Here is a 16,559-nt window from a genome sequence, read left to right as displayed (position 1 = left end):
CAAGACAGCAGATGTTTGGGTAGAACACGTAGTCAATGCAAAACAGAATGCCTCTGCTCCCACTCCCAGAAATCCTGATACTGAACAACTCCAAGGATTGATTTATTTTAATACACACTAATGACCAGCAAAACCTACCTTGAAAAGGGCTGTTAGACTGCTGGGCAAGGGTGAGGTGTTCTTCACTAAGCAGGTACACAGGTTGATGCTGACTGATCTCCACACTGGTACAAACATTGCTATCCCCATGTAAGAAAAAGGTGAACGAGCAGGACAAGTGCTCACTGGGGAGAGAAAAAAACAAATCCTAAGAATAGATCCTACAATGGTAAGTTTTCTCACTAATTTGAAGGGATTTTATTCCAAAATATTCATTAATAAATACTCAAAAATCCATTCCATCTAAATAACTAAATGCTAAATACACGTTTCCTTGGGGAACATACAACGTATTACAGTTTAAAGACAAAAAAAAATAAAATCAATCAGGAAGAAAACAAGAGATGCTAAGTTTTTTCTTTAGATTGAGACTTCGTATTTTGATGTCTAGAGAAAATTTAAACACTTTTTTTTGCAAATCAAAGTAAACTGACTTAATATTTTATAATATATTTATTAAAAAGCTATAAATATATTTCTGAACATTCATTAATTTTAAGGAGGTCATATCTAGGTTCTTCTGTCAGAGATTCACTAAGCAGAATTTATATTTTAAGATTTATATCAAATATTTGCCAACAAGTAGCTTATTTAAAAGCAGAAAGAAATGCAGCAGCTTTGGGAAATTGGTATTTTTTATTGTCAGGGTTTTGTTGGTGGTGGGTGTTTTCTTTTGTTTGTTTTATTGAATCTCATCGCCATGTTCCTAAAGCCAATCAAGTAACTAAAACTGAACTTCCACACCTACAACAGGAAGATATGAACAATTTAAGAAAAAGTCTTTGTTAATCAAGTCATCAAAACACACATCAATGTTTACTATCAGATACTTCACTGACAGCTTCTCAGCCTAGACCAATTGTTTTTAAAAAAATACAGCCCTGTACAGGGAAAAAAAAAAAAATATATATATATATATATATCTTTCATACAACACTGAATTAAATAAACCTGGTTTACATAGTGCTTGACATAGCCAATAACTAGTTAGCAGCTCCATGAAATCTTCTACCTCCTTCAAAGACTTCCCAATTTTTGCAGCTATACTACCTGTGTTTTGTTACAAAAATATAAACACCTGCAAGTACAACTAAGAAAATATTTTCTGTCACATCAAAATCATTTTGATGGCTTGTGTGAAATATATTTCACCATTTTTAATTAAAGGGCAGGAAGAGCTTGGGAAGGAAATAAAAGCAGAACCCTGCCAGCCGGCTGCAGAAATAGTATATCTCAGTACCCAATTCCATCTGAAAAATCACTTTTTCAATAATTAAAAAAAAAGTTGTACATGCGCAACGATTTTAAGTTATATAGCTACAAGTTATCTCAAGTGTCAGCCAGACCAATAGATTCCCATAGGAAAGGAACAGATGTGCAAAAGCGAGAAGATGCTGTTTACATTGGACGTTAGATTAGGTCCAACATTTCAGTAACAGAAGAATGAAAGTCAAGGAGAACCTTAGAAATACTTCATAAAATACTATACAGAAAATAAATTCTTTTCTATAAGAAGGGCAGCACCAAGCACCTGCTCAGTCTCAGGAAAAGAAATGAAACAAGTCAAGGGAAACAGACTAAATGAAGTGAGTCAAAATAGCAGATGCTAGTGCACTTTTGCAAGGTCAAATGGAAGAGACACTCCATGAACTACCATAGCCTAAAAAGACCGTATGAATGCAATACCACCTTCTGCCCCAAGAATAAAATTAGACCCCATCAACACCAGTACTGCGTGCATACTCTTTGTGAAATTTTAGTCTGTAGACTTTTTAGTGAGAACAAGACATAAATTTTGCATTTCTGGAAAAAAAAAGTTTCCAGGCCACTGAAGAACTGAAAAAGTCCAAGCATCTGAGCAACCCCTATTGAAATACAACCTCCAGAGGTGTGTTACTAGATACATCTTCAGTGTCATTTCCAAGATGTTTCTTCGACCAGGAGGTGTATCGTAAGACAGTAAAACGTATGAGGAAAAAAATGTTTCTGGAGCTGGCACTATCCATTCAATCTATGGAAACGGAGATAAGGTGGCTTCCTGAATCTCACCCCCAAGACTCAAAGAGCAACCACCAGGGCAGTCACCGCAATGAGAAGAAAGCTACAGTGTAAAATACGTGGCTTTGACTACCAACAGAATTAAAATCAGGGACCTAGAAGACTTCAAGGATGAGAAAACCCACAGAGTTGAAGGCAGAACAGAAGTGCAGCACCACACTTTTTGTTACAGTATCTTAAAGCTGGCCATGAAGTGAACTCAGAAACTCCTCTGGGGGGTTACGGTCCTTGACTGGACCGTAACAATTTTCAAGCTGCTTCAAGCCCGTGGTAGTACACTGATCTGCTCTTCAGTTTTATTTTATTTTTAAAGAACATGAAGAGCCAGGATGCAGAGATACAAGCGAACTGTCATACTCACTAACCACTACTTAGCATAATTGCTTCAGTAAGCTAGCGCAGGACAGCATATTCCCTGCAGATGAAGTAAACTGCTCAGGCATCCCAACAACAGTAGTTTCCAAAATCCAGGGACGATGGAGCTAAGCATCTTGTTGATGATTTCAAGTTCGAGCAAAGTCACACAGTTAGCAAACACCACGAAGCTCCTATATAGAAATCTGATTAAACTTTAATCCTTGTGCAAATAGTTAAAGACTCATCTTGTCAAATTGAAATTTTTTTTTTCCAAAATATTGCGTGGTTTAAGGTGAAATAGTGGACGGTGCTGTTGGCTCCAGGTGACAGATAGCAATTCAGAAGCTTAGTATGAGGAAGAGTTAAAAGCACATATTCTTTAAAGACACTTTAAATGAGATTAAGCTATGTCTCTAGTTAACGCTACATTATTACACAGATAAAGGGAAGACATCTGTAGTATAATCTGAGAGAATTCAGATAAACCAAGACAAAGAGAAGCATCAGCATGATAACAGAAGCATGTCAATTCACTGCACTGCAAAGCTACTCCTAAGTAGTAGCAAGGAAAATTCAAGGTCATCATGCAAAAGCCAAATCAAAAAAAAAGAGAAAATAATACAAAAAAAGACATCTCCCCTCCCCCCATTGAGCAGGAGGGAAGTTTCCAACAAAATAATGAAGTAAGACAGTGGCCATTGTTGGCACTGACATCATTCAAACAGCTTTAGCATGAAAGCTGCAAGCACACTATTTGTAGCAGAGAAAAGCAGATCCACTACGCTACAATTGATTCTAAAGTCTCAATGCAGATTGTTCACTAATTTTGCTTATAAATTTAGCAGAAAAATCAGGCACATCACCTTCGATTTTTGTTTTGGTAGGTGCAATGAAGTCATTTTATGCACAATAGAATACAATTGTTATATAGTCGGTACACACAGCAAAATACTGCTGTCCTTAAATTCAACTGAAGGGAAAAATTTCCACGTGGTACCTCCTGAAAACATGCGTCGTCTTAACCAAAGGTTAGCAAAGACAAAAACTAATATTTTATGAATTCAGACACAGCATTACATTTCTTCTAACTAGTCAAGCTCAGGAACTGTTTATTCCCATTTAACACCATCAGTTCTGTGTTACAAAATCAGTGTTTATGAAAAGTCAAAAATACAATGAAGAATTATAATAATAATTTTTTGCAAAAAGCAGAAACATACCAAAGCTTTTTGCAAAAGAGTGGAGGAAATGTGGTAGGAAAGGCAGAAGCAGAGCTCTAAGTTACTGGCTGCCCCTACATACACTATTTTATGGACTAAGCAAGAAACCCATAAACATGTATGTTTTTTATTATGTTTATATTTACTTTTATGGATACATTTGCACATTCCCCAGTTCTGTAAGTTTCCAGAGATTCATTGGTAGCACACAATGCCACCTCAAACTCAGCTCAGGAGAAATTTTCTCAAACCTTTCCAAAAGCTATTAAATTCCACCACTTGTCTAACTTCCTCTCCTATTCTCAATGGCTCACACTGCAGACAAAAATCCTAATTAAGTAAAAATGACAGGAGCCCCTTCAGAATTTAGCAAGTCCACTTAGTTGGTCAAAAAGCATTTCACTTCAGGGTAAATACGCAAATTGCTTTTACAATTTAGTCAGGTACACAAAACCAGAAAATTGGTGATTTCCTGCCGACTAATACAGAGTTCGTCCTATGCTTTTATTTGTGGACTTTTTTTTTTTTTAAAGTACCTCGGAAGATCACTAGGTAATTTGTGCAGAGCATCTCATGACTGTAGCATAAAGAAAACCTATACCAACCTATACCACAATGCTCAGAACTTTTGTTGTACATGCATAGAGGTACCAACAAATGCCCCCCCAGAAAGGCTTGTCTTAAAGCTACTATTGATTCTCCATTTGTTTTTTTTTTATATTTTTTTTTTAGTTCTACAGTACAATCAAGTATTGTCACATGTGCACACAGAAGAGCAGAGGACAAAATTTTAAACAGAAAATTCTAAAAACAAAACCCTAATTCTCAAAAATCTCGTTTTCTTGCTCAACTCTGAATATAAATTAATTTTATTAAAGGCCTAACTATAGGCCTTAACTATTAATAATCTAGTGTCCAACACTGGTAACCCATCTCTGGATACAAATGTTATGAAGTGTTATCAGATTGAACATTCTGTATGAATTTTTATCTGAACACACCAGAACTGAGGGAGTTTCAACACTGAAAAGAAAAAAAAAATCCTTCAGAGATGAAAGATTACAATTCTACGTGAAAAGAAATGGCAACCACTGTGGACAATTTCAATAAATTTCTTTTTCTACCTTCCTAAGGGAAACTAAAGTAAAAGAGGGGAAACCACACTGAAATTTACATATACATGAGGTTTCTGCATCTCCATTAGCAAATCTGAAAATGCCTCCTTGATAAAAAGATAATTAGGTCTGTTGTTTTTTTTTTTTTTCTCCTCCACATTAGTACTTCTGTAGAGCTTTATGTCTTCGAAGTGCTTCACAAACATTAGCTGCATTAGAACCTCACTAATCCACACTTCACTAGATTACACACTTCAAGTCAGCACCGCACTATGGCTGAAAGGCAAGGAGACTGCAGCAACATCAGAAGCAACAAAGGAGTCTGCAATTAAAGAAACCCTATACCACGTTTGATAGCAAAGTCAAAAAAGCATTCAAACGTCTCAACTGAAAGGAGAATGTTTCTTTGTTTTTATAGCTATCGCATTTTTTCCTAGATTGTCTGTAAATTACTTCCAAGTTGATCCGAGTGGCTAACCAAGTCAGAGCACCAGCAATCGTAACAAAATATTTACCATATTCTCACTATGTATTTTTCTATTCCCATTTCCTCGAAGAGGAAAAAGGACACGGCAAAGCTAAATTATTCTCCCAGAACTAATGACTTGCATAATTACTTTTCTACCATTTCCCTTTCAATCAGGCAGAACACTTCATTTAGGAGCACAAACACAGAGATACAGTTTTAAGTCTTATTAATACTGTTCGCTATTTCTGATTGTTATAAAGTGTTTGCTAAAAGCTGGAATACATTGGCCAACACCCTGAATCCTTTGGGGCATTTTGACCAAGAATCAATATATATCGTGACTGGCTGACAACAGTCATCATCGTCATCCATTGACCTGACAGCTCCCAACTGATGCATCACAACTGCCCAAATAAAAGCATCTCCAAATAGTTATTCTTCACTACAGCCTATTACAGGCAGTATATTATCAAATAAGTTTCTTTTTAAAAAGGTGACAGTTGCCTTCTCTAGTAAATTATTGGGCTGGAAAACACAGTCTTACATTTAAATAGGTTCTTTGGGAAAGAAAATCCCTTCGTATTCAGTTATTCACCTGTACTCCCCCCCAGCCTGTTTGAAAAATAACACTATAGCAATGAGCAGAGAATAGAAAATAAAACAACTGCCAAGGAATAAGTCTAGAGGAATTCCATACCTGACCACATGCTCAACACGCGCTGCCATCATCCTCTGTTCTACGCTACGCTCTACGCTTTGTTCTCTGTCAGGCAACCCTCGAGGCTTTTCATCATGGAGAAGAAAGAGGGAAGCTGCCAAGCCACTTGAGGCTTTCTGAGCTAACGGAAGAAAAGCAGAAGCAACTCCCTCAAGACAACCCATCTACCACCTTTTCTTTGTAAGTGCTTGTTCAGAATAGTTCTTTGTGACTACATACATCTTCCAGGAATAGCCAGAACACTGCAGTGCGCTAATGAAGAGCAGCTTTCTACACAGCCACCTTCACACCTGCACCGCTTCAACAGCGATTTTAAATATGGAGTCTTCAATCTCTGCTCACCGTGCCATAACCCTCAATGAGGAGACTCCACAATCTTTGTTCAGACTAGAAAAGAACTGGAATTTAAATATGCATTTGTAGTAATAAGCAAAATATGAAGATAAGGAAAATGCTAAAGTCAGATAATTATATTAATGCAGCTTAAAAAAAAATGTTGCCGGAAAAACACATGGTGGTTGTGGGATTTTTCCCTTGTTTCATTTTGTTTGTTTTTAAGAAATGAAAGAAAAAAGCATAAGGCAGGTACACAAATTCTGAAATAGGTCAGGAGTTTTGTTTTTTTGTTTGTTTTATTTTGGGGTGTGTGTTCTGGTTTTTGTTTGTTCTTTCAAGTGCTAGGGCATGAGGGAAACAGAGAATAGGAAGAACATGCTAACACACATACTCATTATTTTGCTGCACTACTTTCTATGCTAAGAGTTTGAATCATCATTAATCAATTCACAAACATGCCTTTCTTGCCGTTGGCTACAAGTTTCCCCATAACATCAGGGTCTGTATCAGCCCCTATCACAGGGTCTGCACTTCAAGCAGACACACTGGCATTAATATCCTTAATGGGAAAGCTCAAAGAGATGTAACCAAATGCACATCTACATTTTTCTAGCAAGTTGCATACTCTATCTTAACATGCAGTAATAGTATCTCCAAATACAGATGCTTCTCTAACTACTGACAAAGAGATGGAACAGCAGACATTTTTCTAAGCATCTCTGAGTAACTCCCTATGGTCATGAAGGTAAATATAGCAGAAAGCTGATTTTGATGATAACACGAAGCAAAAAACATAGCTAATAGCAAAGTAGGAAAACTTCCAGTTCAAAGCACATCATTAATGACTACTGTCAAAGGCTCTACAAAATATTTTTCACATAGCTAAGGATATTTTGACGTTCGCTAGAACTGCGAGTTAAAAAATATATATTTGTTTATTCCATAACCAAGTTGCGTGCTTGGTTAAAAACAAATACAAATGTTGTAACCTGTATTCCAGAATGTCATATTCACCTTAAAGACTTCCACATTTAGTCATTGCTGTCATTACTGAGCTTAGTTTCAACCCAATAAAAACAAGGTTGAAACAAAAACATATATTTTCGCATATTAAAACCACAGAAGCAAAGCTGATTCTTTCAGAATGCAACCAGAACTTCAGATACCTCTATATACACACAAAATTGTGCATATTTCTGCAGATACAACAATTATAAGTAATATTACAAAAAGAATTGGCTCGTGTTCCTGTATTTCTGAACTCGTATGAGACTAATAAAGCTGTCATCTTGTATTTTAGCATCCTTTCATTATTCAGGATACAAATCTCAGTTATCTGAACTTACGCTTTCACAAGAAAATATACATGTGCTATAAAGAATAAGAATCCAGAATATATTTGGAAAACAGATAATAGCTAGACATTAATATATTTCAAAGCAACAGTTTTCGATCTATGGCTCTGCCCCATTCTGAAACATTTATAAACATCTTGGTAAGCCAGATGTTTTCAAAGCTGAAAATTGAAACGTGTTACAAAATTTTCATTTAACAAAATTTGACCCATCTGTATGGTTTTAGTGCTACCTTGTTGCTCAGTGAACAAACAGTATAGATTCATTGTTACAAGCTAAATATCACTTTCAGTTTTTCCTGACGAATCAACTACCACTGTAACTTAAGCTAAATAAGAGAAAACTGCTTTGTGATGTAAAGTGCTAAATTTGTCTGCTTGTAGTCTCTGTAGCAACCCAATATTCCAAAGAGACAATCATGTGATCAATGCTCTCAGCTCCTGCTGTTTATCCTGCACTGTCCTACTTACAGCAGCTCTCAATTCCAGCTGTCTACAGTAAAAGGAAAAACATCACCTGCTCTCCTGCCGGTACATGATGCCAGAACAGCCTCATTAGAGCTGTTGTAAAAGAAAAAAAATGTTGACATTGTTTGATTTAAAGACTAACGTAGGTAGGAAATTTACACAGCAAAAGCAGTTGAGCAGACTTAATAGATTACAGAAAATACCCCAACAGTATCAAGGAAGAACCACTTCATTTCAGCTATTCAGATTTCAAATTAAATATATAGAAATAAAGGCAAAGCCCATTACTACATGTACTTGGTCAGTTAACTCTCAATCACGAAGTTTTGAGCTTCGGCATCCAAAGTCTCCTCCTTCTGTTCCTTAAAATAATAATAATGATAATAAATAACAACTCAGAGCATCCTTCTAGAGGAAGCAAGAAAAACCGTGTCGTTCCTATCAAAAGAGGGCCCCTGGGAAATAGGAAAAAGGTAGCCAAACAGCAGGATGAGGCAGGAACGTGGGCTTAAGACCCAAAACATAATATTCTCTTTGTCTTAAGGGCAGAGAAGACCAAACAGACAATAGCCAATCTTTCAGGGTAGCTGCTGTTACATTATCAACATAAACATTTCTGCAGTAGGCAGCAATTACTATGTCCCTATCAAGAAAAATTTGCTCACGCCCCCGACCCAAGTCATGGCCATTTGATACTGAAGAATTGCCAACACACTCACAAAAGGAATCCATTGTGGACAGTTTTACTTCTTCCTCTTGGTAAGAGAAGGTAGAGAAAAAATATTTATATATATATATAAAATATACAGACACCCACAAAATATTTTCCAGCAGTCATTTCCCTTGAAGTCATGTACTTGCATTATATAAGCCTGTACCTAGGCTAAGGTTAAACTGCATTACTTGTGAAACTTGTGCAGCAAGTTTTATTCTGTAAGCTATGATAAGCTTATCACTTATGATTTTCCAAGTGGTGTTTTTTTTTTGTTTGTTTGGATTGGGGAAAGGTTGTTTTTTATTGTTTGGGTTTTTTTTGTTGTTTTTTTTTTTTTTAGCGAACAGGTTTTTTTAAGTAAACATGTAGCCACCCAGAGCAACTCCTTATTTCCTATTTAAAAGGAGGAGAAAAAAAAGCAACCGTACAAATAATGCAGTAGTTTTTAGCATTCTGGGTTTCCAGTCTTTGATCAGATCATCCCACCAGATCAATACTGCTCAACTATTTGCTTACCGGCATTTCAATTGTGTTAAAATTTAGCAAGTTGTACTTATTGCCTAAAAAACTTCAGCAGATGTGCTCCACATAAGCACTTGGTACTTTTATTTTCATTAGGAATATCAAGTTTAAGCTTTATTAAGGAACTTTATCTAAAATAGTGTTTAAACTGACGAGTTTCCTAATCATATTTATACTAGTTACACACAACTATTTTATCACCCAGCTGGCAGGAGGCAAAGCCTCATCCAGAGGCCGCCTTTGAGCAGTCTAAGCAGAGAAGGGAGACAGTTGGATGCAGCAGATCACAATCTCCACCTCTCACATTCAAAGCGTGGGGTTTTGAAGAAAGCGCACACAACTATTTCTGAATGTTACAATAACAACACGATAGGTTGGAAAGGAAGAAAACTTAGTAATTTAATATGTTGTTATTTAAACCACATTATGGAGCTTCTGTAATCCACCCCACTTTAAGTGATTGACAAAAAAAAATGTGGCAAAAAAATGTGACAAATACTGTGGAAATCATTTTTTCCCTGCTTGGCTATAAGTAAGGCCATTAACAAAACCTTCTCTTTAGTCTGTTATTACGCTGTCAACCCAGCTAACCCCCATCCTGAAAACTTTGGGAATCACCTGCTTAAAAATTAAGAGCAATAAAGAAAAAAACACTGTGTGCACAAAAAAAAATCGCGACACACACTTCTTGGAGTTACCGACTCCATTCCTACCCTCTCTCTAAACAGAAGTGGAACTAGCGTACTCAAAAACCTCAGACGGTTTCCTCGGGCATGGTAACTGTGACTTGTTGTAGCAGATCAAGTTTCACCAAATACACGTCTGGCTCACTTTTCCCAATGCTGGTTTTAGACTAGGGGGAAGTAGGGGGTGAGAGGGAGGCAGGGAAGAGCAGGTCATGGTTATTACCTTGCAGCCTTGTCAACATGCAGCACGTGACTGCAGAACACAAACATTCGAGGGGGTTTGATGTGGCGTTTTGGTTTGGTTTTTGCCTCTTCAGTAAAAAACATTAAACAGGTTTTAAAGTTAGATTAACAAGTTTTAGTAGTCACATCATAAACATCTTTAAATAGTGACCACCTAAAACCAATTAATTCTTACTTCCTTGGTTATTTGTTCACATATCCCAGTGGCATCAGTTTATGAGCATTATGGACTGTCCTCTTAAAAATTAAAAAAAAGTCAATGGAACGATGAATAAGTGAAGGTTGTGGTGTGTTTGGGTTTTTAAAAAACCTTACGCAGGGAGAAAAACAAGAGCAACAGACAGGAAGCCACGGCTGCCTGAGGACCTGTCATCCGAGCCAAACACCCATTAGAAATCACACCCTCATGTCTCACGGGCCTCCTGCTCCACCGCCCCAGGTGTGAGGTGAGCACACCGCTCAGCGCAACAAACAGCCCTTTAGTTCCCTGCCACAGTACCACACACACAAGAAAAACCCGACGCTGCCTTTTGTAGCTGGGACACCAGGAAGTCTCACGCAGGCTGGAGCCACGTGCTTTCAAACTGAACTCCGAAAAATTCAGATGGGAACAACTGCAAATGAAAGAAATAGCTCCATCCGCACATCCTTCACGGAGAAAGGAAGGGAAAAAGTGGGACTGAGGCTCTGCACAGCAGTCATCTACAGCTCCAAAAAGCACATGAACGAGTTACCTTCGTAGCCAAGAGCACTGACTACCGAGTCTCTAATCCAAGTCTTTGAATCCTAAAATTGCCAGCAAGAACAACCAACCTTATCTAAATCTGTAGTTAGAATAGACAGAAAGCCAATCTGCAGAGTAACTAGCCAAGTCCCAAAGTACAGGGCAGTATAAACTACGATCTGAAGTAGACTGGTAACAGATTTCATACCCAGCATAATAAGCATCTCGAAATTACATAGGCACGTGAGTTCTACACTCAGGGTTTCTGGATGTTAATGCAAAGAACAGCCCAAAGAAAACAAAGCAACCCTAACTACAGGATGAGCAGCCACTCGATAACTGTAACAAGGGCTGAAAGGAGGCAAAGCAGCATTCGTTCCCTTCCACTACCCGGAAAATCCTTCCTCCTCTTGAGCATAGACACTTTCTTTCTATACTTCCACTGCTATTTAATATTTTCTAAGATGGAAACGAGGAATAAAGACACGCCAACATCATCACACGTTAACTTTTTCTTTCCGTAAGGATGATATACATTTGATCTGCACAGGCAATATAGGGAAGTAATTACAACCTTTCTGAACAGAAGTCTTTCATTCCCTGTGACAGATGCAATACCTGCCACGTTAATCTGTGGCTGCCTCCACACAGGAGAAGCACTACTTTCCTGGGGAGGAAATAATATATATATATATATATATAAAATAAAAATATATAACAGAGGAAAAAATAAGTCTTCTGAAAAAGACTATTCTTCCCACATCAAGAAGCAAGTACAACATGCTTATGAAATCAGCATTATGAATCACTACTCTTATTACTAGAAAGATAGAAGACTAGAAAAAGTGCCAAAAAAGACAAAAATGTAGCTTCAAAAGTGTTCTGATTCTTAAAATAAGCGTATCCATAATCATGGACAAAAGCATGACTTTGGGGAGGTGTTGACGGTGTTTTTTTTTTTTAATTAAATCACCGCACCTACAGAAGAGATGGACTTAAGATCCATTTCATCATCAAGACCAATACTAAGGAAGGAAAAAAACACAAAAATTGGTCTAAAACTAACAAAAACTAAACAGCTCTGACACTCCTACAGAGCCTTAATACCAGCTGTCTACTAAAAAACGTATTAGCAACCTAGGTGCAACATTAAGGGCATTTTCCAGGCTGGCTCCTTTAATGTTGAGTTAGTGCCTTGTGCTCTGCTGCAGTGTCATGCTTAACACTCAGTGAGAAATGTCCCTTTTGACTACAAGAGCCTCTAAATTTATGCAAGAGACCAAAATCCACTCAAATCATTCCACCTGACACTTCTTCCTCAGCCCCAGAAGTGACATGCTTCCCGGCTGCAGGGGCGGTATCACAAAGCAGCTGTTTCACTCCCTTGGGCTCCGCTCTGCACAAAGTCGCAGGGAGCAACGGGGGCCTGAATGGATCCCTCCAAACAGCCTAAATTTACCGAGTATAGATCAAACTTCTAGGAATATCTGTAAGAGGCGAGCAAAATAAGCCAGGAGTATGCGCATCTGTTAACTACTCCCCTCCCTTTATTTCATACAAGTCAGTACTCAAAATACCAACTGGTATTGAAGTACCTGGTAGGAAACAGATTGCTCTACAAGGAAATTGTTTAACACAGATCTGCCTTATCTTTCTACCTACTTCCCCACTGGTTCTGGACTATTTATGATGAACTTGTGTTGCAGGTAAGCACACAATTCCTTCAGTTTTTCTCATCAACCATACTGACCTTCTGAGCTTCTTTTTTAAAGAAGAGAACAAATTATAGAGTTTCCAAATTAAACAAATACTGCTATTTTATTTTAAAAGGTTTCATCAGCTTTTCCAGCTGTTGCAGAGAGCTTTATAGAATTACTGTAAGAGATGCCATGACATAACTAATGCTGGTTTCAAATGGCAATTTGGAAAACCAGTTCCTCAAATGAGGAAAGCCCAGAGCATGCCAAGATGCTATCAGTCTAAATAGTTAAAAGTAAACTCTTTACTATTGATTTATAGCACCAACAGACAGAAGAAATGGATGGGCAAGGACACCCCAGAGAGGAGACATTTGCCCTGACTAGGATGGAGAAAGAGATGCCTAGAACTAAAGGACAAGTTTATGTATAAATTAAAAGCAGCCGTTCACAACTAACAGAAACACACACAAACATGTGCTTCTGCTTCTTTTGCTCCAAAACAGCTCTAGTTCTCTTTCAAGTTTAAATTTATTACAGAAGATGCCCACAAAGGCCAACTCCACACCCAAAAAGCAAAGCCACTGATCTCAAAATTTCCTGCATGCAAGATTTAACACACACACACACACACACAAAAAAAAAAACACATTCTCTAAGCTTTAAATTACTTTGGATTTTAAAAGCTGATTTGGGAACAGAGATTAAACTTGTTCCAGCTAACCTAGTTTTTATTCATTTCATTATTTATTGCTAGGCAACATAGACCATGTCAAACCACGTTAGAACCATGCGAAGAAGTTCTTCCAATCTAGATCAGAAATTTGCTTCTCGCCCTCCTCCCCCTCAGTGTGGAAGCCATATGCATTCCTCTAGCACCAGTGTTCCCAGATGCAACCTGCTTTCTGACCAGGAGCTGACAAACTCTCTTCTCAAAGACTACCATACGATGCAATTTATCCAAACTGCACGTGAAGCCTGCGAATAGCTCTCTAGACCCCGCTTTCCCAAAGAATAAGTAGCATTTACAATCAGAATTAGTCCCCATCACTATATTTGGAATTTCAGAGCAAGGCTCTCTTCACAGTTACCCTTTTCCTCCTTTCTAGAAGACTTCAGCTTCTTTTCCGACATCTCTCTTACCCATGGTCTGTGTTAGAGTATGAGTACAGGAGAGATGGACTATTAAGTGCAGTATTACTTCTCTTCGTCATAAGGAAGTTTTGAAGAACTCCGAAAAGGCAGTAAAACAAGAAAGATCAGGGATCCAGGATCCCAAACAAGCCATAAACTGAGTGCTCTTAATTAAAGATTTCTTCTGGCATGAAGCTTAAATAAACCCTACAGCTTCTTTAATAAAGCAAAATAGAACATCCTACCTTTTGTTTATAGGTTTTTCATCTTTCTCATAGGGCTTCACAAACCATTTCCCAATGCGCACAAAATTCCGATTCATTAAACACCTCTCCAACAGGTTGTGAACGGCTTTGAAAAGCAGAGTGCGACATTCATAAGAAAGTCCATTCTCCCAAACACCATCTTCCTCTTCTACAAGGCAAAGGAGAAAAAAATAAGTTAATATTGAATTACATTCTATTATTTCGTGTACTAGACATATCATAGAATTCCTCTCCCACAAGCTCTTAAGACATTCACAGCATAACACAAAAACAAAAAGCCTGTAACTTTCAGATAATTCTACTCATGTTATAAATCTCTACCCCACCCCCCCCCCCAAAAAAAAAAAAAAGATTCAAGGCTGCTGGTAAACAAAAGGAAAAAACTAGCACCAGTAAGTTACATGTTGCAGTCTGCAAGAACACTGTATATGCTGATCTGCTTGCAAGGTGGCTCATGTTTTGAGTGGTCTGAGCTACTTATCCTGAAAAGTTAGCTGATAGTTATGCTTTAAAAAAAAAAAAGATTTGCCCAAAGCCAGATTTTTAATATATCCTTATGTCTTTAGCTATCACTGACTGAAGAGCCAGGCACATAGATCAATGATTAACTGACCCTTAATGGTCATCCATTTGCTAATGGGGGGGGGGGAGGGGGGGGGGGCGGGAACCGGGAGGGAACACCACCCAGCTTCAGACAACGCTGGTAGGAACAACCTAAACCTTTTCCCCAGAAGATACGCACAACTGTATTTATTATTTTAAAAATTTTTTAAGACCCAGAACAAACAAGATAAGACACTTCTGCATGTAAATAGAACAGCAAGCAGAAAGACAAGGCCCAGTTCATACTGGTACAATTCTGAAGTGAAACACTGAGATCTTACGTGCCCCACAAACCTAACACAGGCCTCGAATCCAACTTATGCAAGCCAAGCTGATTTGCCACATCGGAAAGCAAGATTCATTACAAGATGCTGTAATCTCTTTAACCACTCTGGCTTGTAATCAGAGTTCGAACACAGTCTGCAGGCCCTAGAAGTCCACGCACCGGTCCAAATAATTACAAAGGCAGCCACATTACGTGAGTAAAGTGAGGGACACTTCAAGGATCCTGTAACCTCTCTCAATGCATACATGGTGTCATTCATTCCCATCAACATGCTAATTTGGAAGATAACATAAGGAAACTCAAGATCTTGTCCTTAAATTACAGACAATCCGGCCTTACCTTTATGCCTACGATTGCTTGTGCATCACGTTTGACACATATCCCTAAGGATCTGCTACTGGTCACCTTGGACTAACCTAGCACAGTTATTCTTACACCGCCATCGCTATTATACTCCAAGTAACTGCAGAGACTACCAGACTGCCTGACATAGATAAGGAGACATATTTTTACTTCAGTCTCTGGGTAGTCACAGAATAATTTAGGCTGAAAGAGACCTGTGGAGGTCACTCACTCCCACCCTCAGAGTTCAAAGTTAGAACAAGTTGCTCATATCCCGTGTGTGTGTATATATATATATATATAAATAAAATATTCCATATTTACTGCCCCTCGAGCCTTCTCTGCACACCTCCAAGGCGTGAGGCTTGGGTTCAGACTTAGTTCCACATACGAGGTCTTACAATGGCAACCTGCCTGTTCACCTCTCCCTCAGAGAGGGTTTTGGTTCTAACAGCTTTCCACTGGTTTGCTTCATGGTCAGAAAACCCCAGTAATGCAGCCAAGTCCTTGCATTTTAAATCCCCCTTTGAAATAAACCCCTTCACCTTTATCTGGAAGCCACTTAGAAGCTTAAAAAGTTGCAACAGTATTAAGTAAAGTCTCAATACCCTTAAATTAGAGAGCATGGAGAAGAGCAAGCACCTAAGAGTTTTATTTAGGAAGAAACTCTACGGATCATTACAATAAACAGTGTTTAGGACAAGAACGACAGAGGAAGGAATTTCAGGATGCTACTGCAACTAGAACATGGGGACCGTACCTGTGTATTGCTAGATTCCTGACAAATAAATGTACATTTCCACACCAGATCTGTATTGGGAGTTATAGAAAATTACTCATTGTCCCAGAATCCTTCTCTGAGGGATAGAAGCATAAACAGACCTGCCCCATAATTTATAAATGAAGAGGTGCACATCACTACAGATGAATCATTACATTAAATAATTCTGGTGAAGACACGGAAAAGCAAGGAACTGCATTTCCTAAGAGACCTCACCATGAATTTCCCCTAACTCCACTGTGGAAGTTCAGTGAAAGCTTGTTTTTCTGATTGCAAAGCTACACTATAATATAGTAACTCACTAAA

General features: G+C 38.1%; 1 protein-coding gene across 2 annotated transcripts in view; it reads right to left on the bottom strand.

The window, feature by feature from the left end:
- The window catches only part of MED13 (mediator complex subunit 13), a 55,685-nt gene that overhangs the window by 27,654 nt on the left and 11,472 nt on the right, over window positions 1-16,559 (bottom strand). Inside the window, exons 3-4 of one of the 2 annotated variants that reach the window (XM_040532139.1) lie at window positions 14,221-14,389; window positions 139-284 (exon numbers count right to left, since the gene is read on the bottom strand). In XM_040532139.1, coding sequence (XP_040388073.1) covers window positions 139-284; window positions 14,221-14,389 — 315 coding nt within the window. Of the gene's footprint in view, window positions 1-138; window positions 285-6,075; window positions 6,470-14,220; window positions 14,390-16,559 lie in introns of those variants that run through there. The other variant, XM_040532140.1, reaches the window with a different exon arrangement.

This window comes from Cygnus olor, chromosome 20 (genome assembly GCF_009769625.2).
Source record: "Cygnus olor isolate bCygOlo1 chromosome 20, bCygOlo1.pri.v2, whole genome shotgun sequence".
In the NCBI taxonomy this organism is placed as follows: Eukaryota; Metazoa; Chordata; class Aves; order Anseriformes; family Anatidae; genus Cygnus; species Cygnus olor.
Note: the sequence above shows the minus strand (reverse complement) of the source record. Positions and strands in the feature narration are given on the sequence as shown.